Source organism: Purpureocillium takamizusanense, chromosome 13 (assembly GCF_022605165.1).
Source record: "Purpureocillium takamizusanense chromosome 13, complete sequence".
In the NCBI taxonomy this organism is placed as follows: Eukaryota; Fungi; Ascomycota; class Sordariomycetes; order Hypocreales; family Ophiocordycipitaceae; genus Purpureocillium; species Purpureocillium takamizusanense.
This window is the reverse complement of record NC_063080.1, coordinates 351083-373507: the sequence shown is the minus strand read 5'-3', so window position 1 is coordinate 373507 and position 22425 is coordinate 351083. Positions and strand designations below refer to the sequence as shown.

The 22425-nt window shown below is 59.5% G+C and overlaps 5 protein-coding genes across 7 annotated transcripts; 2 read left to right on the top strand and 3 right to left on the bottom strand.

The window, feature by feature from the left end:
* Positions 1–2508: 2508 nt before the first annotated feature.
* JDV02_010630 (uncharacterized protein) lies at positions 2509–3587 on the bottom strand (the record flags this gene model as incomplete). The annotated part of the gene is made up of 3 exons (XM_047992380.1): positions 2509–2841; positions 2937–3159; positions 3277–3587. The coding sequence occupies 3 exons, from the start codon at positions 3585–3587 to the stop codon at positions 2509–2511; spliced, it is 867 nt and encodes a 288-aa protein (XP_047848394.1).
* Positions 3588–5019: 1432 nt separating this feature from the next.
* On the bottom strand, positions 5020–5439 carry JDV02_010629 (uncharacterized protein; the record flags this gene model as incomplete). Its single annotated transcript, XM_047992379.1, has 2 exons — positions 5020–5243; positions 5295–5439. The coding sequence occupies 2 exons, from the start codon at positions 5437–5439 to the stop codon at positions 5020–5022; spliced, it is 369 nt and encodes a 122-aa protein (XP_047848393.1).
* A 658-nt stretch (positions 5440–6097) lies between these two features.
* Positions 6098–8121, top strand: JIP5 (WD repeat-containing protein jip5). 2 transcript variants are annotated; one of them, XM_047992377.1, is made up of 2 exons: positions 6098–6499; positions 6603–8121. In XM_047992377.1, the coding sequence occupies exons 1-2, from the start codon at positions 6253–6255 to the stop codon at positions 7748–7750; spliced, it is 1395 nt and encodes a 464-aa protein (XP_047848391.1). In that variant the 5' UTR covers positions 6098–6252; the 3' UTR covers positions 7751–8121. The 2 variants fall into 2 exon arrangements, with proteins under 2 accessions (XP_047848391.1, XP_047848392.1); XM_047992378.1 differs by having other exon boundaries at positions 6098–8121.
* A 492-nt stretch (positions 8122–8613) lies between these two features.
* JDV02_010627 (uncharacterized protein) lies at positions 8614–11001 on the bottom strand (the record flags this gene model as incomplete). Its single annotated transcript, XM_047992376.1, has 2 exons — positions 10940–11001; positions 8614–10467 (listed from the first exon to the last, which is right to left on the bottom strand). The coding sequence occupies exon 2, from the start codon at positions 10093–10095 to the stop codon at positions 8614–8616; it is 1482 nt and encodes a 493-aa protein (XP_047848390.1). The 5' UTR covers positions 10096–10467; positions 10940–11001.
* A 7421-nt stretch (positions 11002–18422) lies between these two features.
* On the top strand, positions 18423–22152 carry JDV02_010626 (uncharacterized protein). Of its 2 annotated transcripts, none has more exons than XM_047992374.1 (2): positions 18423–19109; positions 19253–22152. In XM_047992374.1, exon 2 carries the CDS (start codon positions 20359–20361, stop codon positions 21793–21795), a length of 1437 nt encoding a protein of 478 aa, XP_047848388.1. In that variant the 5' UTR covers positions 18423–19109; positions 19253–20358; the 3' UTR covers positions 21796–22152. The 2 variants fall into 2 exon arrangements, with proteins under 2 accessions (XP_047848388.1, XP_047848389.1); XM_047992375.1 differs by having other exon boundaries at positions 18423–20213; positions 20403–22152.
* Positions 22153–22425: the final 273 nt, after the last annotated feature.

Sequence of the window (22425 nt, the reverse complement as noted above, 5' to 3'; positions counted from 1 at the left end):
ATAACCCTGCGCCAGTCTGTGACCACCATCATCACCATCATACACACCACAGATCTTCCTCTCTGTCCAAAGACTGTTCGTCGATTTAGCCTCCCTGACCGGAGAGCCGGCCGGGTCGAACAACTCAAAGTCGAATAAGAGTAACCGCCATCGCAGCGCCACCCACCAACCGCATCGTTATGCTTATTGCCTCCTTCGATTTGGGACTGCACAACGACAAGCCGCCGCCCCTGGCCTCGCTGGGCTAGGATGGGCTGGGATGGGCTGGGATGGGCTGAGCCGCTGAGCAGCAAGCCTTGCCCTCTCAACGACCGCAAACGTCGGCCAAGCCGGTTGCCGGCAACGAACGATCCCATCCCGTCCGTCCACAGCGGATGAGCGGGTCCCACCCATCCATCCCACCACCTCGAGGGGGGTTTCAAAGTGGCGCTCCTTGCGGCAGGGATAGGCAAGCCCCGATGTCATCCACTGAAATAACGGGCCCAAGTGTGCGCGCGCGCGTGGCGTGGGTTAGTTATTAGGAGCCTACTCCCAGCACAAGGTCCGGACTCGAGTTCCTGCGCGCGGCCGCTTGGGTGGTGGTGGCTTGTGGGTGACCCCCTGAGATTGGGGCGTCAGCGTGTAGGCAGGCAGGCGGGTGGGTGGTGTGGAATCGCACTGCGAGATGCCCATTGTAGCTGCTACGTATGTTAGTTAGTATAGCGGACGCGGGCGCACGCATTGTCATGGTAATGTGATGGATGGGTGTGTGCCCGACGAGACGCGCGGCTCGTCGGCTCCCGCACGGCTGGCATGTCGTCAACGCGTTGCCCGTCTGTCTCTCTCTCTCTTCTCACTCACGCACACACACACACACACACACTCACTCACACGCACATCTCATCAACACCCGACAGACGCGGGGCTCCGATCGAGAGCACAGACCGCTAGAGAGCGTGTGTGTGTTGCCGAGTCGCGTGCAGCACGTAGATTTCGCATGCCGCGCATGTATGTAGGTACTAACGTCACCCACTCTCCGGGCCAAAAAGCGGCGGTATGTTGCCCCTGAACTCCGAGCATTCATGGCGTCACGCATCCACGACTAGAACAAAATAGTATACCGTCTACTCCGACGCTGCCAACTCCAGCTCACCCGACGTGGACAATATCGGCATGAAAGAAAGCTCCAGTCCCGGTGCTCTTTTTTGCACCCATACTGTACATGCAGTCTGCACACATGCCGCGCCTCTGGAGCCCATCCGTATCGTACATAGTTTCGTACGGCTGCCGCTATTTTTGCCACAAACCCGTATCGCACAGCCTCAACTCTCACCAAAGCAGACCCTAAACACGGGGCGGCCCGTATCTTCCATCTCGGCCTTCGGCCTTGCCATATGCGTGGTGGCTTACCTCCCGACTTATTAGACAAATCCCCTACCGCCTGGCCCACCCCGGAGCAAAAGTCGCAAAACGTCATGTATCCTTTATACTACTTACCGCAAAAATGTCGATAGATTGGCAGAATCCTAGCGTTCAACTCGCTTGCCGTCAATCCGATTCCCAAGCAGGCGCTCACGAGTACACGTATTGGCTAAAGACTTGCCAATGACACACGTAAGCCCTAGAAAAATACGATATGCCCGTGTCGAGTAGGCTACAAAACTGCCAATTTTATCGAGCTTTCACGGGTAGCGTTAGAAATCGACGTCGATATCAACGATAAACTACATGATCCCAGAACGTCGTGTTCTGACTTCTTCTTCCCATGGCGACGGCAAAAGGCTACAATTGCGACTTCCAGGGAGTGTTGCATACAAACAGTGGAGTCGCATACGGGAAGGACCTCATCTTCGCAGTGATAGAACGCTCCTTGCCTAAGTTAAAGCTGCTCGCGGCTCTGGAGGAGTAATCTGCCATTGGCATGACCGACGAGGCTTCGTTGCCGAGGATTGCTGCCAGCCTCGTAGAGAACATGCCATGCGCCTTGCAGAAAGGAGTGTAGAATTGCCGCACTTCATGTTCGTCCCCATGATAGTCCATGCCGGCTTCTCGCGTCTGGCGCCCCTCTCGCTACCTGTCAGTAAAGACAACTTCGCCTTACATGCAGCTACGTTGCAGTGCCATCAATTCCCCAGAGTACGAGAACCATGGTCGAGCCCCTTTCACAGATGCAACGAGCATCCATGTATCCTCCGACAGTTGTCCCGCACCACAAGCAGCCCTGCAAATGTTGGCGTTCTCCCTGGACTCAGAATTGCATGCGGAACAGACGTAGAATTTATTTTGTAGCCAAAAGTGACTCATGAGTCATGAATAGTTATTTGACACATTGTAGATGTACTTGTCGCTTCCTGACTTATACTTGACACGACTGCAGTGTGTCGACAACAGCCAAACTTCTATGTAAGATGGATAATTATTTTGAAGTTGGAGTGAAGATAAAAAAACATTAAGACGGCTTCCCAGGCACACAAACCACGCGCGGGCGCCGCAGTGTACTGCGCCCTCTTTTCCACCGGTTTTGCAAATCTAGACGGAGCACGAGGCATCGTAGACGCGGAACTCGTCGCAGTAGCCGCTGTTGCTGGCCCAGAAGGTGGTGGCGGGAACGGAGCCGAGGTTGCAGTGCTTGTAGCTGTCGCTCCACTGGAAGGACTGGCAGGCCGGGTTGGACGCGCAGAGGGCCTTGCAGGCGGCGATGTCGGGGAGGCTGCCGGAGCTGGCGAGGAGCTTGTCGCTAGTGCCCCAGACGCAGCCCTTGATGCCGCAGGTGACGCCGACGGTGGCCGTCTCGGTGGCGATGACGTTGATGGTGTGCGTGGAGGTGACGTCGACGGTGTTGGTGACGGGGGGCAGGGTTTGCTGGGGGCAAGCGATGAGCAGGAATGTCCAGTTGCGAGGGGATATACATGTGTATGTTGATGGAGGAGCGAGGAAGAGGGGATGGCATCACTTACAACGGAGAGGTCGACCTCGGTCGAGGTGGTCAGGGTGACGGTCTGCTGGATGGCAGGCGACGGGGTCGAGATGAAGCACGAGCAGGCGCTGCTGACGCGCGAGGCAGGGTACGAGGCCGACAGCCAGGGCGGGTACGCGGCCGCGGCATCACGCTTGTAGCGAGGGTCGGCGATGGTGCTGTACTTGGTGACGACCTCGGTGGCGGTGGGAACGTTGAGGTCACTGGGGAGGGAGACTATGAGCATGCGTACTTGCTTGTGATGGTGCTGCTGCTGCGCGCAAACAGGAGAAGAGGGAGAAGGCAGCGCAGAGAGAGGCAGAGATACGGGGCCGACTTACTTAACAATGACGTTGGTGACCGTAACGGGAGGGGGCGTCTGCGTGCTCGTCTGGTGGTCCGTGGCGACGGCGTACTGGGTGTTGACGACGGTGGACTGGATGTAGGTGGAGCAGAAGGCGCTGGCCGAGGAGCTGTACCGCTTGTCGCGCAGGTTGCGGAGGCAGTTGTCGGCGTTGCAGGTCAGGGCGCGCTCCTTGAGGTTGTTGGGCGTCACCAGGCCGTGCTCGAAGTCGAAGGTCAGGTTCGGCTCCGAGGGGACAGCGACGGCGGCCGCGTGGGCGGCGAGGAGGGCGATGAGCTTGGCGTGCATTGTGAAGAGGAGTGTTTTCCGAAGAAAGGGGAAAGAGAGATGAGTTAGAGTAGTAGAAGTAGATGTGGGCGAGGTGGTGAAAGAGAGAGAGAGATGCAGGCGGAAGCTGTTTGTCTGATGAGTTGGACTGTCTGAGGAGGAGAAGAGGATTAATCTCAACGGGGTCATCGGCCTCGCTTTATATCTCTCTGAGGCTCTGGTCCGGGTCTGGGTATCTTCCTTGTCGCCCATCGCGCGCAGGTATCGATCTTAGCCTCACGATGCCACGGAACCACAATTTGGCAACTCCAGATGTCGTCGCGTTCAACGTTTGCTCGTGCAACTCTGCGGCTGAGCGGGCGACCGGGTCGCGCAGCGCGTAGTCTCCCCCGTAGGAACCCATGACAACGCAGAGTATTGAAAGAGGCGTCCGACTAACCACCGCCTCCGGGCGAGGCCGCTCGCGATGTGCCTGGGTGGCCCCTGAGCAGCAGCCATTGCCCAGCCATCACCGTTGCCGCCAGCAGACCGAGCGCAGCGAACAAAGCAGCGAGATCTGGCGGCGGCGGCCAGGGTCCAGGTCCCGAGCCAAGGGTCTGGGCTCTCCTCTTTCTTCTCTCTCTCGCACGAGATGCCGACCCGGTCAAGCCGGTATCTGCCGCCCGGGGGGGGACCTGACTGGGGAGTGTCAATTTTTCGACAGGGGCCTCATGGACTTCGGGACTTCAATGTTGGGTCTGCTGCTCAGCTCCCCCCTCCGCCGCCACGCGGCTGCCGAAGCTATCTTGCAGCCCTTTCCCGATCGGTACGCAGACTATTTGCCCACTGGGCGCGCGCTCACCTTGCTTGCTTCTTCGCCCCTGGGTCGGTGCTTGTAGGGCTGAGAGGGGGGACCAGGCCTCTTGTGGCCAGGCGAAGCGAGGCCAGGCGAGGCGAGACTCAGCCGCACCGCAGGAACAAACAGCCAGCCGTTCAGGCACCAGAAGCGCCAGGCGACGACAATGGCGGCGGCGACGGCGGCAGCGGATGCCGTATCGCTCATTTCATGCACGCCTGGTGGCTGCAGGAGCGGTGTATGTATGTACAGCATACAGTCGGGTGACACGAGCCGGGCTTGGGGTTGGATTGGATATTGAATTGGGCTACCGAGCCGCGCCCAACGTTACCAAGTTACTAAATACGTTAGTTGTACGTGCTAGACGTCGACGGGGCGGGTTACTATTGGGATGGGTATGCGCTCTGGACGCCGGACTCGACGACCGAGCAGCACCCAAGTTACTAACTCCATACATTAGCTGTACTAGCTGTAGACGGGGCAAGTCACTATTGTGATGCGTGCATGCGCTCTGGGCGCGTGGAGCGAGCGACGGTCTGGAGCGGCTGTGTTGTCTACCGACCAACTACTGCCGCAGCTGGCTTGGCGGGGTCTTGTTGCTGCATCGGGAAGACTTTCTCAGTTGAGGCTGGCCTGGGTCGCGGCTGATTGATGCGAAGCAACGAATGCCGTCGAAGTGACAGCCCGACGACTGACAATGACATGCTCGTGAAGGTCCCGGCGACGCCGCACCAACGACGACGACGACTCATGGCCCGGCCCGCCTGGGAGCTGTACCGTGCAGCTGGTCGTCAAAGAGGGCCTCGGCTTCTTAGTTTGGTATTGCCGGAGGCCGCTCTCAACTACATGTAGTTAGTTACCAAGTTGAATGCGGGGGGTTCGTGGTAACTAGCCGTGATCCCGTGAGAGCGAACCTGAATGGAGCCTGGGCTGAACCACGCGAGGCTCTTGCAAAGACACAAGCACGACCGTTGAGTTGATTCTAGATCGCGCTGCTTGGCAAAAACAATGGCGACGCGAGGTAGGCGTAGCCTTCATGTCTCTGAACCGAACGCTATGTTTGCTTCAAAAAGCAATCATGCAGTTCCAGCTATGTTTAGATCAAGGGCAAAATTCGGAGCGTTTCTTCCGCAGCACGTGTCGGAGTGTATGAGGCGTTACGGTCTACGACGTGCTTTTCGAGTTCAATGTTGCTTCAGAGATGCGGAAGGTATTCGCGATGCAGAGTTCATCCTGTGAGCTTTGACTTATGAGCTCGGACTTGACAATTGAAAAGGATTGCAGCCACGTATTTTGGCCTCGCCTGGTAGGACCTGTGGCATTTGCGATTGGTCGGCTCCATTTGCGGCTGATGAGGATGCTTCAACTCCAGTTCTCCTCATGGTGTTGATCTCGTCGATTGTGGTGCTGGTAAAGCGCGTTGCCATCTGCCATCCTACAGCATGAAAAGTGACCATGAGAGCGGAAAGAAAAGATTGAACTGATTCCGAGTCGTCAATGACCGACAATTTTATCTCTTATCAATGAGGGCATCATTATGGAAGAGGGCGACGAGGATTGGGCTTCAATTGACGATATTCCACGGTGCAGGGTAGTCGTACAGTGCAGAATACAGTACACAGCACCACAACACTGTGTTCAATTCTGACGTCGCCTCGCGGGCCGTTGATGCTTTGCTTCAAATTTCCAATTCCGACGCCCGCTCGACCATCCGCCCAATTGGCGCCATGAAGCTTCACTGACGTGGCTGAACTGCATCCGAGACTTGCGAAAACGACCCCCGACGCCACTCGCAACCCCGACCAACAACACCAACGACATCCGTGTCGCGGCGCGCTCGGCCTGCCCGCCATGTTCGAGAACCTCTGCACGCTGCCGCTGCAGGCGGACGTGTTCGCGACGGCGCTGCACCCGACGGAGCCGCTCTTGACCGTCGGCCTCGCCAGCGGCCACGTGCAGACGTTTCGCCTGCCGCCGAGCGGATCTGCCGATGACAACGGCGACGACGGCGACGGCAGGGGATCCATCGATACCGTGTGGAAGACGCGCAGGCACAAGGGCAGCTGCAGGTGCCTTGCCTACGGGCACGACGGCCGGTGTGAGTGACTTTGACTTCACTCGGGTAGAAGATTTTCGCTGGGCAATGAACGGCTGACTCTGGGACGGGGCGACGCTCGCCTTGGCCACCGAGAAACAAAAAGCCTTGTACTCGGCCGGCACCGACGCACTCGTCAAGCAGTTCGACCCGATGACGGGCCAGGTCGCCTCCAAGCTCGCCATCCCCAGCACGACGACGGTGCCCGACGCGCCGACGCTGCTGCACGTGCTCAACCCGCAGGCGCTGCTGCTGGCGACGGACTCGGGCGCGCTGCACATCTTCGACATGCGCGAAGACGCCGCCGCCGGCGGGCCCAAGTCGCGGGGGGAACGGCCGGCGCAGACGCACTACCCGCACGCCGACTACGTGTCGAGCGTCACGCCGCTGCCGCCGTCCGAGGAGAGCACCAGCGGCTTCCCCAAGCAGTGGGTCAGCACGGGCGGCACCACGCTCGCCGTCACCGACGTGCGCCGCGGCGTGCTCGTCCGCAGCGAGGACCAGGAGGACGAGCTGCTGAGCTCGTGCTTCATGCCTGGCATGGGCCCCAAGAAGAACCGCAACAACGGCGTCCTCGCCGTGGGCTCCGGCTCGGGCGTCCTGACGCTGTGGGATAAGGGCGCCTGGGACGACCAGCAGGAGCGCATCATCGTCGACGGCGGCGGCCACGCGGGCCTCGGGCTTGGTGGTGCTGGTGGCGGTCGCGGCAAGAAAAAGGGCGGCGCCGCCGCGGCGGGCGGCGAGAGCATCGACGCCATGGTCCGCATCCCGCAGGAGATGGGGCTCGGCAAGAAGGTGGTGTGCGGCGTCGGCGACGGCAGCCTGCGCGTCGTCGACCTGGTGCGCCGCGAGGTGGACGTCTCGGCCAACCTGCGCCACGACGACTTGGAGGGCGTCGTGTCGCTGGCCTTTGACGCGGCGAACCGCCTCATCAGCGCCGGCGGCCGCACCGTCAAGGTCTGGGAGGAGCTGTCGGAGCTGCAGGGCGGCGGTGACGAGGACGAGGACGAGGACGAGGACGATGATGATGAGGATGACGACGACGACAGTAATGCACGCGGCAACACGGCTAAGCGCGCGGCGGCAAATAGCGACAGCGACAGCGACGACGACGACGACGACGGCAGCGACAGCGACGCCCAAGACGGCGTGGCAGAGATGAAGCGTCGGGCCAAGCGCCGCAAGGAGATGCAGAACAGCAAGCTGGGGCCCATGGGCGCGCACGGCGTCCTGGGGTTCGCGGACATGGACTGAGTTGCGCTACTATCCATGCATCCAGCCCATGCATCTATTCATCTATCCCACTTGGCCGAGATCTTGTATACTACGTTTCACGGGGGAAGGACTTTCTTGTTTTACCATTCACGGCATAGACAAAAACACAGAAAGAAGGAAAGAAAGGAAGAAAAGAAAAGCAAGCGTCAGTCGGGGCCTCGTTTTTTTCGTTGCCGCTAGTAGGCGTTTTTCTTTCTTTTCTTCCATACAATCTCGGGGTATATATAGATGGTATCTCTGGAAAAAGTGGTATCTCAGTGCATGCGCATGCGTGCGTGCGTGTGTGTGTTTGCCGGTGCAAAAGTACATTCCCCCCCGCCCAACCAAAACTCCATGCTCAATAGTGTCTGTCTGTCCTCGCCATTCCGTGTCTCTTGTCCCGCTGTACGCAGCACGGCCGCTTCCCTCTCTGTAACTCTCCCTGTCTCCTCTCTCGTGGGAAAGGCGCATGGAACCATCCTCCTGCGCAAGCAGCCGTGTCTTGGCCCTGGTCTCGTGGGGAAAACAAAAGCATGAGGAGGAGGACATCAACCCGGGAGCTGCCTCTTGTAAGGCCTCGCTCTGGCGCTCAGCAAATCAGGATGGCCTGAATCCTGCTCATGCGCTTTGCCATCTGCTCCTCGGCCCTTCCAACCGAGTGTGCGAATCGGTCCTGTTGTGAGACGTTGATGGATGCAGTAATCCTGGCGTCTTGACGGCGACATGTGTCTTTGTTTCTCAGCCCAGCCGAGTGCCTAAATCATCATCGGTCGCGCATGTATTTCTCCTCCGAGTTGGTATCCCGAAAATAAAAGACAGGCCAGTCGTCGCTGCGACGTCATGATGCATTCCTGGCCTGGCCTTTAGACGCCCGGCAGGTGCAGGTAGCTCCATTCGGCCGTCTCGTCGTCGTTGTTGGCGCCGCCGCCGTTGTTCCTGTGGGCGGCATCGGCAAAGGCGTCGTCGACACGGGCCCGCGCGGCGATGCCCGAGGGCGCGGAGAAGCGTTCCGGGGCGCCGCCGCCGGTGAGGTCCTCGTCATAGATGACGAGCGTGGGCACGACGCGCGGGTCCCTGATGCTCGTGGTCGCGCCGCTGCCGCCGCCGCCGGAGCTCCTTCTCCTACGCGACGAGCCCTTGGACTGCAGCTGCGGCTGCTGTTGAAACGCGTGGTGGTGAGAATGACGACCGTGATGGCCACGGTCGACGTCATCATCGTCGTGGTCATCGTCTCCATCGGCAGCAACGCCCGCCGCCAGAGCCACCGCCGCCACCGATGACGCCGCCGCCAGGGGCGAAAACGGCGCACCATCGTCGACGAGGATATTGTGCCGCGCGGGGCTCGCGTCGCAGAGCAAGGGCATCATCTCGCTGCCGCTGTACGTGGTCGGCACGCAGACGTGCGGGAGGCCGCCCCTGCGCAGGGCGATGGCGGCGGCAAGGCCGACGGCCGAGGCGCCACCGACGCTGACGACGGCGTCGCGGCCCTGGACGCCGCGCTCGAGGGCGCGGTCGACGACGCGGGCGGGGACGCTCACGACGGCCGAGTCGAGGATTCGGCTGTCGAGCGCGGGGAGGAGGGTCGCCTGGATGCGCCGCGCGAGGGCGACGCGCGAGGGCGAGGACACGATGAGCGGGGCGCAGATGCCGAGGCGGGCGAGCTCGGCGGGGAGGCGGGCGAGGGCGCCGCGGCCGAGGATGACGCGCGGGGCTGCTGATGATGCCGGCTTGGAGTAGCGGTGACCGTGCTTGCCGCTCGAGGAGCCCTTGCTGGATGCCTTGCTACCTCTGCTGCCGGCTACGCTGCTGCTGCCGACTCTTCCTCCGTGTCTGCCGCTCTTTTTGGAGGCTTTGCTGCCACTCTCCCGGGACGTCCTGCTCTCTCGTGATACCCTGCTGACGGGTGAGGTAGTGGTGTCGATGGTGGGAACGACTCCCCCTCCTCCTCCTCCCGAAGGGGCAGTCGAGGCAGGGTTCCCGCCGTGGGGCTGGTTCGAGGCCTGCCTGCGTCCCTGCGGCGATATCATGTTCGTAGTCGTCGTGGTCGTGTTGTTCGCAGCGGTCGGGACGATGCGTGCTCTGCTGGGTGACGACCCAGGGGCCGCCGGCGGCGTTGCGGTGTTCCCCTGGGCCGACGACGCAGCAGCAGCAGCAGCAGCAGCAGCAGCAGAGTCGTTGATGGTGACGGCTGCTGCTTTCTCCGCCGCGGCGGGCGCCTTCATTCTCTTGTGCGAGCTTCCCCCCCTGTGTGTCTTCTCCCGCAGCGGTGTGGTGTGGTGTGTCGTCGTAGAGCTGTTTCTCTCTCTCTCTGTGTTTCTCTGTATGATGCGTCTGTCCCGGCGCATCGGCCGTTACACTGCTCGTTCCGTCCGGCGGTTCGGCGGCAGAGGGTCTTCCGTCTGGGCGATGATGCGGCGTCTTCGATTTTCGGCTGGTCGAGCAAGGCCGGGGATCGAAGATGGACGGACGGTGGGCACCAGCAGGGTCACAAACGGAACGGACACGGAAGCCAACGCAACGAGGATGACCTTACCCCCCTCCCCCCGGAGAGCGGGAGGCGAAAAAAGAAGGAGACCAGACCAGGTCAGGCGGCACCAGAGGAGTGGGAAGGGGAGCGGGGAGGGAGGGGGTTGTGCCTAGCGCATACCCACCTCACTGTGCCTTGCTCGTTTGCTTGCCATGTTGCTTGGCCTCGCTCGGTCAATCACATCCCAGACCTGGACTCTTAGTTAAAAAAAAAAAGGCCAACGAACGAAGCACACACGGCAGACCCGAGGCGTGTGTTTGTGGGCGGTGGGCTGGAGTGGCATGTGGAGAGTGAGCGAGAGAGGAAAAGGAGAAGCAAACGAGGAGGAGGGGGTGAGACCCTACGTCAACGCCAGGGGGGGGCGCTCCTGGGTGCCCAATGGCGGGCGCCGCTGGAGGCGTGTGTCTGTCCGCGCATCGCCCGCCGTGCAGATTGTGGATGGGCATTTTGGGGCATTTCAGCGCGTGTGATGGGAATTGCAGCCCCTGTGGCCATGGGACTTTGTCGCGGGCGGGGAGGGAGTGGCGTTAGGTGGCGGCGGCCCCCCTCAAGCCCCCCCCTCCCCTGTGCAAGTGTGGAAGAGGAAGAGTGCGGGTGGGGCCGCGAGCAGCAGCAACAGCAGCAGCAACAGCAGCAGCAACAGCAGCGAGAGTGGTACGTACCAGCAGCAGCCCCGGACCTTGACCTCCGGCTGGCGAAGCCGATTTGTTGGTGATGGGGAATGTGTGAAATTTGTGGAGGAGGAGGAGGAGGAGGAGGAGGAGGAAGGTGGTGGTGGCGACCTTGTGACGTCGGTCTCTTTTTTAATTTGCCCATGGAAGAAGAAGCCTGCTTTTTTTCTTTCCTCCATGTTCCATGTTCGACCTCGCTCTCTTGCCCATGATTTGTTGTCGGTAATTGACCGGTTGGCTACCGGGCTTTTTCATTGTCTCAAAGTCAATGCACCCGCACACACGTACGCGTATGTACTTTGTACAAAGTACGTAAATATGGGCCGCCACCTCATCGCCAGCCAGACATGGCCGAGCGCCGCTGCGTGGTCTGGGTCTGGCAGTCGTACGCCTGAGGGATGGATTCTGAGTAATAAGTTTGCAGAGATGCAGTCAGGGATAGGGGACTTCATTCATCCATTCACACGATACATGTACCCCAGCTGAATCTGCGTTGATACATGTATGTGCACATGATGTGCTCGATGACAATGTGATTTGCCGACAAAATGCTACTGTACGTCACTCATCATAGGTATTTAAAGTCTGTCGACTACCTGCAGGTATAGGTTGCCGCTGCTTTGGCCGCTGAGCGTCATTATGCGTGCGTCCAGTCCCGTCAATGTCTGTCCACAAACACTTGACCAATTATCCCCGGGAACCACGTACGCATCGTCCCCTCACGGATGTCCTGCAATACCCAACTTTATTCGGGCTACTGCACGTACCTTCTTTGTTGAGTAGCACTGTCCTGTTAGCACTTGTTTGCCAACGATGATCCGGCCCGCATGCACATCAGCGAGCTGAGTGAGCCCTTGCCCAGATCCAGCTGCAACGGTGCAACGTCCGTCCTGGGCATGATGTTGCACAAAACCTTCGGCCTAGTCAAGTTAAATCTTTGCTTCCGGTCTAAAATGGGGTTAGATCCCCCCCATGCCAGAAATCCCCCGCGCCCGCAGCCAACTGGCCGTGCAATGCAAAAACGCCACGCCTCGATCAGTCACCCATGCCCAGCCGTGCCGCATGTTGGTTGGATGGGGGTGTCACGATGCCTTCAATATCAGACCGGTTCTGCAACGGGCTACTCTTGTTTGCTGCAAGGCTTGCTCCAGATCCTTACCGCCGGGCTGGGTGTCTGCATGCTGCGTCGCGGCGGTTGAGCCGCATTAAATCCGGTCACGTCCACCCATTTATTTGATTGCATGGCGATGGAGACCACCATCAAGTCGATGCGTGGCTATAAAGGTCCCCCCCTGTCCCTGGTTCCCATGGTCATTGTGTCACCTGTACGGAGGGCGCTTCGATCTTGCTGACCTCCCCTCTTTTAGCGACGGTCAAGTAAATGATCAAAGTGTTGCCATCGTCAACACCGCGTCCTGTCGACGACGCCGGGCTCAGTGGCACCGGGGATACAAGTTCTTAAACCTGAATCTGCTTTTTGACGCCCTTTGAGTCGCCTTATCACCCGCGTGAGGGTGGTGGTCATGAAGAGAACATGTTGGGGTTGGAGTTGGAGAGGCGCGGTGGATGCTACGCTGTAAAGCGAGGACTTACTCGGTTCTCGCGCAGCATCATGGGGCGATCGGAAGTGCATGACTCCCAAACTGTGGCATTCTTCCCCCAACTCAAGTCAGATGTATTGCGCCGCCGCCGCTCGTCCGCGGCTGTTGGCTCGCTCACCTCCCACCCCCCCAATCGACAAACATGCCCATGACAGCACAGTACTGCTATGGCGTTTGGTGCCAGCATTTCCATGTGATCTTTTGTATATCATGCTCCATGCTCATCAGCGAATGGCGTTTCTTCGGCAGATACCGAGGTGCATTTCGGAGGGGATTGATTCATACAATGTCTTGATAACACACGCGGCCCATTGCGTATGTTATCGTCTAGTGTCAGCACACCACGCGAACCGCCTCTCGAGGGCGGATATCCAGGCCTTTGCTGCTCTCCGAAGCATCGTGCTGAGAAACAGAATCGCTGACGATTGCCCGACCTCGAGCGCGCAAAGCGAGCACTCGCCGAGCCCGACGGTGAAGACGTGCGCCAGCTCGGCGCGGAGCTGAGGCAGCGACTACCGCCTTTCCCGCCGCGGTGTGACTGGACGGAGGGGTACGAACCCTCGTACGGAGGTATCGGTACGACACTATATGTGAGAATGTGCTCGAGCTGGACCGGTTGCATGACGGGCTGCAGATCATCTCCGACTTGCGTCCTGCGTTTCTTCGCGCAACGAAAGGGGAGGCGTGGATCAGAAACCCAAAGTGGAAGCGCGACCGTTAGCATCTTGTCCAGCAGCCGAAGGCCAACTTGATGGCGCGAGAGGCACGCGGACTCCGAGTTGCCATGGAAGCGTTTTACCAACCATTGCCAAACGGTGTCGCATTGAGTCGTTCCGTGTTGATGTGTCTCATGACCTTGTAGAGTCGCCACCCGTGTCTTGCTTCACGAACCATCACCATTCCATGAGGTATTTGCCCCTGCTTTATGCGGCCTTACTTCTTTACTTACGTATATTACATTTGGTGTTAGGCAACAATGAGAAACCTTACCGGCATCGGCGGAGAAGGAGAGAAAGCCGATACCAGGTGCTAGCCGATACTGTAGCCATGCTTCCCTCTTCTTCTCTAGAGGAATTGGTGGTTGAGCCTCATGACTTGCCGATCATTGCTCTGCTACCTAAATAACGCACATAGAGAGGCCTCAAGAAGCTCCAGTTGCAGTGTGGGAGCTTACTGCCACGTACACTGCTGGAGTTCCAGCACCGACACGCCAGCACGATGGAAGCCGTGGCGGCAGTACGGCACTGCCACTACAGTATGGACACTTACGGGGAGTATCCCCGAGATGCTAATGAAAAGGCAATTCTCAAGGACCGCGGGCGGGATCGCCTCATCGCGAGAATCCTCAAGAGGCAACGCGATGGCATTACGCGGCTCAAGCACGTAGAACTGGAGCACGTCGTCGACACTCCAAGCGTGTTGCGTAGCTCGCTGCTTGAGGGACCCGAGGATTCGTATTTTTGGGGTTACGAATACAGCGTCAAGTCGTGGGTGATGGACGAGAAGAGGATCTTGTGTCGGTGTCAAGGAGGAAACCCGGACGACTTCGTCTGCCTAAGTTGCCACATGTCATTGAGGACGGAGTGTCACCACTTGGGAGCCTGGGTGATAGGAGGGTGAGCAATACGTACGGTTGCTTGAGGGAGCTCGTGCGAGCCATAACTTGGTAGTTTGCTCGTAGGATTTATGTTGCTTTGCTGTGCACGTATTGTGATGCTCTTTGGTGCAGAAAGAGAGCATTCCTTCCCGTGAGAAGGAGGATTCTCATGCTAGAATCTTTGCAGGGGACTTTGGACCCCAGGAGACAGGAGAGGGGGACATGTGGCGTCTGGATACACCAGACATGGTAAACATATCGGTCTCCTCGCAACAGGGAACTGCTGGGGCTGGCATCCTCTCTGAAAAACTGCTATAGGTAGGCGTAAGTAAGACAAGGGAGCCGTGCCGCGTACCCTGAGTGGTGCTGTCTAGTCACTACGTAGTCAGAAACTATTGTCATGAACCTCGAGGTTCAAAGGTCACCCTCCGGAACTCGGAGATCCCCCACAACATGAGGTTCACCGCAGGTACACGACTGGCTGCGATGAAGGAAATAGACGCCTCCCAACACGGAAGTGGCGGATCCAACGAAATAGTACTAGGCACCGTTGCCATCATACGATCCAGAAGTGCAGCTATGCGCGTAGAACCACCACCACGCTGTCCGGCTTGCCGCATTCGTGCATCTCTAGTTTAGCATCTTCTGGGCGATATCAAACCGGGCTGGGCGGGGAGTAGGCTTCACTTCAACGCGGGCTCGAATTACGGGCAGCTCCGTTGCTTGGGGTACAGGAGGCCGTCGGCCGGAGGCGGCGGCGGGCGGGCGGGCGTGCGGTGGTGGTGGTGGCTGGACGGAGAATGTCGAACTGAGTGTGTTGGGATGCATGTCTCCCTCAAAGGGGCCGGGAGCCAGCCCGGGATTCCCCATGGGGTACTCTAGCATCTGATGTCTCCCTGCTGCAGACAATCTAAACCATTTCGAGGCAGATCTTTTTGGGTTTGACGTATACTCAGCACGAGTAAGGCCTGCCGTCGACGCATGAGAATATACCGGCCTTCTTCAGTAAGCTTATCAGGACAGGGTCTGAATCCTTGGTCGAGTTCCAAGGAATTCTGGCCTTGCTGATAGAACATGAAAGCCACTGAGTCGACAGTACTGAGCCTCGCGCCGTAGAGGCCATGAGAAGCCCTCTGTGGTCAAGAAACACGTGCTCAAATATAGACACGTGGTCACCTTGATCGCAAAGGCACCCCATCTGCCAGCAGACGACGACATAGCACCGTGGTCAATCTCTCTCCCAGTCCACCACCACCAGCTGTCACCAGACCACATGCAGCTGTGGAGCAACGTCGCAGTCTCTACCCGCCCGTCCGGCACGCCAACGGGCGGCCCCCCGGGGCTGACTGCACGACCTTTCCCCGCGCCCGCGGTCGGACGAGGCAATTGTTCCGGGGCGTGTATGTCATCACGGAATCTGGGGTGCATGAAGAGGCCATGCGTAGCGTCTGATGCGCGTTGGCGGTGGTGGTGGGCTTGGCAGACGATATGGAAGGCCCGGAGGTCACCGCTGCCCTGGCGGGAGCGACTTGGACCGGGGGCTCCAGTTTACTGCTTTCCACGCCCAGCTGTGCGCGGGCCTTGCCAGCATCAGACGGGCATTTAGGAGGGGTGCTTGGCGGAGGGTGAGCTACGTCGTAGATTGGGTACATGTTAGCTCATGATGCAAATGTACGAGAAAGAACAGAAGAAACCACCCGGGGCATTGCTCGGATGAGACGCGGATCTGATCGATAGCGCTCGGATTTTCAACCGCGAATGATTCTGCCGCCCGGCTGGTTTGATGACCGTCTCGATCAATGTCGGATCGCAAAAGATGGACGGAACCAAGGCCACCAGTAGCTTTTCGTGGCATGTGACAACTCGTATGTGCCACCGTACCGTACCGTGTCTGGGCTATCTATGTCGAGCTACTAACTATGTACGAAGTAGTGAGTTAGGATCCCTATCTTCGGAGATGGCCGCCTGGCTGAGCGAACCCAGCCTGGCGTCGTCGCCCAGACGTCGGGCTAGCCGCGGGGACAGACGACGAGAGTTGGGCACGCGGGCGCCCTTCATGCTTGACAACACGAACTAAGTTATTGGTTGGATTTGGAAGGGCCGCGGTGTCGACAACGACGACGCCGACGACGATGAACCGACACGACGAACATGATGAGAGGCTCACTCATCACTCGCCAAGCAGCGCGGTGACGCAGGAGCCGCACATGGAAATGATCGATGGTGGTTGTGCGCGATTGACGATTGACAGGCAGTCAGTCAGTAGTGGGCAGGGGTTCGTTTGGCAGACGCAGTCGCGTCGCACGCCACGCAAGTCTAGAAGCCATCGGAGGTCGCCGGTGCCTTGCGTCACGTTCCCCTCCTCCCTCGTTTTGGGAGTGAGGGGGGAGCGATTGGAGAAACTTGAATGAGATGCTCAGACTTGTTGGAGAAGTTTGTCGGAGCCAAGAGGAGCGGGGACTGAAGGGGGAGCCAACTGAAACGAGAGGACCGGTCCGGATGGAGGAACCGCCTCTTATCACGGGTAAATAAAGGGCAGGGCGCAAGCGACGGCGACTGGGCTTGATCAGATATACTCACTACCGTATGGTGCTAGTAGTAGTAGTAGTAGTAGGTAGTAGTAGAGGTAGTTACTTGCGAAGTAGTAACTCGTATGAGCACGTCTGTGATTCACGATATCTGCCCCGTAGTCATGCAAATGCAAATCAACTGGATCGATCCCCCTTGCTCGCTTCCCAGGAAGAACCGTTGTCAAAAAAAAAATGCAGGGCCTAAGGGCCCGCTCGCCTCGCGCCGGCCGACCCGCCGAGGCTTATCTTCACGTTGGGAGAGGGGGCCCGCCCGCTTCCATGTCCGCCGTGCAGCGAGGACCCCAGCAAGACAAGACCCGCTGACGATACGGGTGGCGGTAGGCTGGATAACACACTCACTGCCAGTGATGGATGGACCGAGTCCGGAAGCCTTGGCCTGCTCGGTGACATCAGTCATCAGGTGCGGCGTCGGACGTCTTCGCCTGAAGGGGACAGCGTAGCAGTTGTTGAGCAACGGCTGCTGCATCGGGTCGTCGCGCAGGGCCGTCCTCGGCGTCGCATTGAACAGTGAGAGCGTCTCGAGATTTGGTATCAAGGTACTGTAGCTGCTGATGAAGGCCCCCCGCGGGCCGCAGCATCGACACGACAGGTCCACCGCTGGCATAGTAGTCAGACCGCCCGCCCGGCCTGGAGGGTCGCGCTCAAGATGGGGCAGGCACCGCATTCAGCGGGTCGGGAGCCTCGGATCTGAAGACGCAGGGAGGCCCGAACCACGTCTCGGCATGTCTTGTCAAACACAGCTTCTCTTCCTCCGCCACTCCCCATCTATCCCTCCAGTCTCCGAGATGCTGATGCTGATGCTCAGACTCACCGTGCGGACCGGACACGATGCAGACGGCGGCATCCCGCGAAAACCGGCCGCGGAGCTCGCCACGCCGCAGCAACAACCGCATGGCCGTATGTACCCCAAGACGCGGCCTCGTCCCGGGGGGGGGGTTGTTTCTCCAAAAGATACAGTCCCCCCTTCCCCTCCTTCAGACCTGCCTACTTGCTGGACTGCGGCGAGAAGAGGTGAGGGTTGAGCCCAAGGAACGGCCAGACTAGTTAGTTACCGAGCTGGCGGGCGGCAGGGCAGTTTCTGTGAGTCATGGAACGTGAACGAACCAAGCCCCTTGCCGCCGGTGCGCCCCTCCCCCGCAAAATGCGCCATGCCATGCCGCTGGGCGTGCGAGAGGCACATCGAGTCTAAATTATGGATGTCTTGGGATGTGGTGGCTCTGGAAGGCGCATGCATGCTCCGTCGTCACCATTCGAAGGGTAGCTCGTGATGGTCGATGCGCCGAGATGCCAACGACAGAACCCCCCGGTCGGCGCGGACCAGACGCTTGGCTGACCCTTGCTGCCTGCGGTGTTGAAGAATACATACAAGGGCAAAACAAAAGGGGGACAAACCAGACCAAATCAGACTCGATGCGGTACCATCCATGGACTGGACCGGCTCCAGGTCAAGAGCCGCAGTAGGACGATGAGGAGAAACGCACCCTGTTTGATGCGCGCGCACAGGCAGTCAAGGAATCCTGCTACTTTGTCCATGCCATCGGGCATCTCCGACGACGCTGTTGGACTTTGTCCTTTCCCCACATTCTACAGTATACACTCACTATACACTCTCGCTCTGGCTGGCTGGCTGAGTCCCCTGTCTGTCTCGTCCGCTTAATAACGCCTCTGCACACAGTTATTCACGACTGGATGCGAATAAGTAGCAGCAGCAACAAGCATGTCACCGTTTGAACGGCGCAAGTTCGCGCTGATCCGGCAGGCTAGTACACCGTAGGTCCAACTCAGCCCCCAGCAGCATTAAACCTGACCGGCCTCATCCGGGAGACGTTGGTGTACTTTGTCCACACACACACACACACGCCCGTACATACATGGCTGGCTGGGTCTAGTTACTGTTGCAGACAAAAAGGCAAACGGACGGCAACTGATAACTGATAAAAGGGCGTGGCCCACCACCACCACCATCAACCATCCCCCCCCCCCACGGGACACGCTGATAAGCACGAGCGTTTTAGGTATTAGTCCTACACTACATACATACATACGTACAGACACGCACGAGTTACTCGGTAACTGTTTGGTCGCCGGCGCCATTCATTCGGACCTCGATTGGAGCTAGTCGCATCAGGCGTTTGCCGCGACGCACCGCCAGACGCCGCTGCCGATCAATTAATCCATCCATCCATCCCCTCTCCGCTTCCTTCCCGCTTACTACTACTATTACTATTACTACGACGACGTCCGACGCACAGACGCTCACACACGTCTTGCTGCCGAATCTCACCACTTTTTTCTCTTCCACGATCCGAAAATCTGACGCTTCAATTCACTTTGTCCCTGCCATACGCGTAGCCGACGACTCTTTCTCTCGGGTAAGAGCTCATCCAACACGGAATCCCCGGGGGCATCCTCATCCACGTGTATGAGCATTGAAGCTCCACGTCGTGTGTCGCCGCTTACGGCTCTTCTTCCCTGCTTCGAGTTTCGCAACTAACATGACACCATCGTCAATTAGAGCGCTCACGTTCAGCCTCCGCCAGGGCGACGACGACAAGAGCCGTCACAACGGCGCGCCCACTTTACACGTTTCCAATAGACACGCCTTCTAGAAAATTACTCGCATAGCGTCAAGGGAATCGATCCATCGCGTCTCCTCCTCGACGACACAGAGGCCGCGCGCAACGAGCCCCGGCTTCAGCAGGTTTCCGCCCAACAACCGCCAGGATTCAGCAGGTTTGCCTGACAATAACCGCCAGTCCCCTCGCGCGTCATCTCGTCCCGTCTCGTCTCCTCTGGTCAGCGCATGAAGAGTCTCTTAAACTCGTCTCTGATGCCCCGTTGCCGCCGCTGAAGCTTTCATCTTCTTCTCAACGCAGCCTACCCATCACCCGACCCGACCCTGGATCCTCGGGCCCCGGACCGGACCATCAACATCTACAGCCTCAAAGCTGAACTCACTTCCACCATCTGTATACTAAACCACATAGACACCAAACATCAACGACTGCCCGCCTCACAAGCACCACCACCGCCATGGACGAAGACTCCTCCCCCAGCGCCATCACGCCCGTCGTGCACACCCCGCGGCACCCCTCCGCCCTCGCCGCGCGCTTCGTCGCGCGCCTGCGCTCCCTGCGGCGGGCGTTCACGACGCGCGACGGCCTCGTGGGCGACTACGACTACGCGTTCCTCTTCCGGCCGAACCTGCCCTTCATGAACCGCGGGGGCAAGCGGCCGACGAGCAGCCCCTTCTTCGGCGTCAACGACCGCATGCCCGTGTTCCTGGCCATGCTGCTGGGCCTGCAGCACGCGCTGGCCATGCTCGCGGGCGTCATCACGCCGCCCATCATCCTGAGCGGGAGCGGCGGCGCGAACCTCTCGGGCGCGGACCAGCAGTACCTGGTGTCGACGGCGCTGATTGTGTCGGGGATCCTGTCGGCGGTGCAGATTAACCGCGTGCGCGTCCCCAAGACAAAGTATGTGCGGGGGTGCTTCGACCGAGTTCTTTCCTGCCTCTCACTTACAGCATGTCCACTCTCATCACCACCATGACCCCTCCCCACTTGCACCATCTACACTCTCGCCGCGGCCCTCACTTACCACACCCCCCCCTCTCTTCCAATGTCCACTGTGTCTAGTATCTTCTGTCCGCTGACAACACCCAGCTACTTCATCGGCACCGGCGTCCTCTCCGTCGTCGGCATCTCCTTCTCCACCATCCCCATCGCCCTCGGCGCCTTCCGGCAAATGTACGCCAACGGCTTCTGCCCGTCCGACCCGTCCACCGGCGCGCCCCTCCCCTGCCCGCACGGCTACGGCGCCGTCCTCGGCACCTCGTCCGTCTGCGCCCTCGTCGAGATCCTCATCTCCTTCCTCCCGCCACGCGTCCTCCTCAACATGTTCCCCCCCATCGTCACGGGCCCGACCGTCATGCTCATCGGCGTGCACCTCATCGAGAGCGGCTTCAAGGACTGGATGGGCGGCAGCGGGTCGTGCGCCGACCCGGCGTCCGCGGGCGGGGAGGCCGCCGCCGCGTTCTTCGCCCTGTGTCCCAACGTCGAGGCGCCGCACGCGCTCGCTTGGGGGTCGGCTGAGTTTCTGGGTCTGGGCTTCTCCGCCTTTATCACCATTGTGCTGTGCGAGCGCTTCGGCTCCCCCATCATGAAGTCCACGTCGGTCGTCATCGGCCTGCTCGTCGGGTGCATCATCGCCGCCGCGACGGGCTACTTTGACGCCGCGGGCATCGACTCGGCCCCCGTCGCGTCCTTCATCTGGGTGCGCACTTTTCCCCTCACCGTCTACGGCCCGCTCGTCCTCCCGCTCATGGCCGTCTACGTCATCTGCGCGACCGAGGCCGTCGGCGACATCACCGCCACGTGCGACCTCTCGCGCCTCGAGGTCGAGGGCCGGACCTACGAGTCGCGCATCCAGGGCGGCCTGCTCGCCGACGGGCTCAACTGCATCGTCGCCGCCCTCATGACCATGACGCCCATGAGCCGCTTCGCCCAGAACAACGGCGTCATCGCCCTCACCCGCTGCGCCAACCGCACCGCCGGCATCGCCTGCTGCTTCTTCCTCATCGTCATGGGCGTCTTTGCCAAGTTCGCCGCCGCCCTCGTCGCCATCCCCAAGCCCGTCCTCGGCGGCATGACCACCTTCCTCTTCGCCGCCGTCGCCGTCGCCGGCATGGCCATTGTCGTCCGCGGGGCCGCCTTTGACCGTCGCACCCGCTTCATCCTCACCACGGGGCTGTCGCTCGGCTACGGCGCCACCCTCGTGCCCAAGTACTTTGACCACGTCTTCACCTACAAGGGCGACAACCACGCCCTGCAGGGCTTCCTCAGCGCCATCATCCTCGTCATGGAGACGGGCTTCGCCGTCACCGCCGTCGTCTGCATGCTGCTCAACCTCATCCTGCCGCCCGAGATGGAGGACGACATTGACGCCCGCAACGTCGAGCTCGTCGAGCGCGACGCCAAGGCCATCGGGGGCAAGGCCGACGCCGACGACGCCGAGACGGATGCGACGTCCGCCCGGCGCCTGTCCGACATTAGGTAGGTGGTGGGTAGGTTATTTAGATGGGCAGGCGGTAATGGATCATCTGAAGCCAGAGAGAGAGAGAGAGAGAGAGAGAGAGCTGGGCTGCTGGACCAAGATCCATGACGAGAGCGGAAGACGGGACGGGCAAAGAGCGAAAGAAAAGGGGCAGACAGTGAAGGAACGAGAAAGAGACCGGGGCAGGGGGAGAGGTCCCATGACTGACCGGGGGCCTCTTCACATCCCCAACGAGACGATACGCACGACTGACTGACTGACTGACCGGCTGAATACTCCTTTTTGTACATACCACCCAAGACACACACACACACACACACACGCTTATTGATTTTGACCCCGGCCCGCCGCGTTTTTTTTGGTGTTTGTCCACTATGCTTCGTCTTGCATGCCGCGTAGAGTAGACAGCCTCGATGGGAATCTTGTACGTGCATATAACCCGCATAGACAACCTCGCTGGGATGGATGTATGCATGCATACAACCCGCGTTGAGAGCCTCGCTGGGGTGAATGTGTGCATACAATCCGCATAGACAACCTCCCTGGGATAGATGGAAGACGCCTGGCATGGGACAGACAGATGCACGGACACATGGGCGTGACAGAAACACGACAGACACGCACAACGCTCGC

Bases quoted from the DNA above. Each gene is read 5' to 3' on its own strand.
- JIP5 (XM_047992377.1), top strand. From the start codon at position 6,253: ATGTTCGAGAACCTCTGCACGCTGCCGCTGCAGGCGGACGTGTTCGCG. The intron at 6,500-6,602 runs GTGAGTGACTTT...AGAAACAAAAAG, and splicing joins CTACGGGCACGACGGCCGGT to CCTTGTACTCGGCCGGCACC.
- JDV02_010626 (XM_047992375.1), top strand. From the start codon at position 19,771: ATGGACGAAGACTCCTCCCCCAGCGCCATCACGCCCGTCGTGCACACC. The intron at 20,214-20,402 runs GTATGTGCGGGG...GACAACACCCAG, and splicing joins GTGCGCGTCCCCAAGACAAA to CTACTTCATCGGCACCGGCG.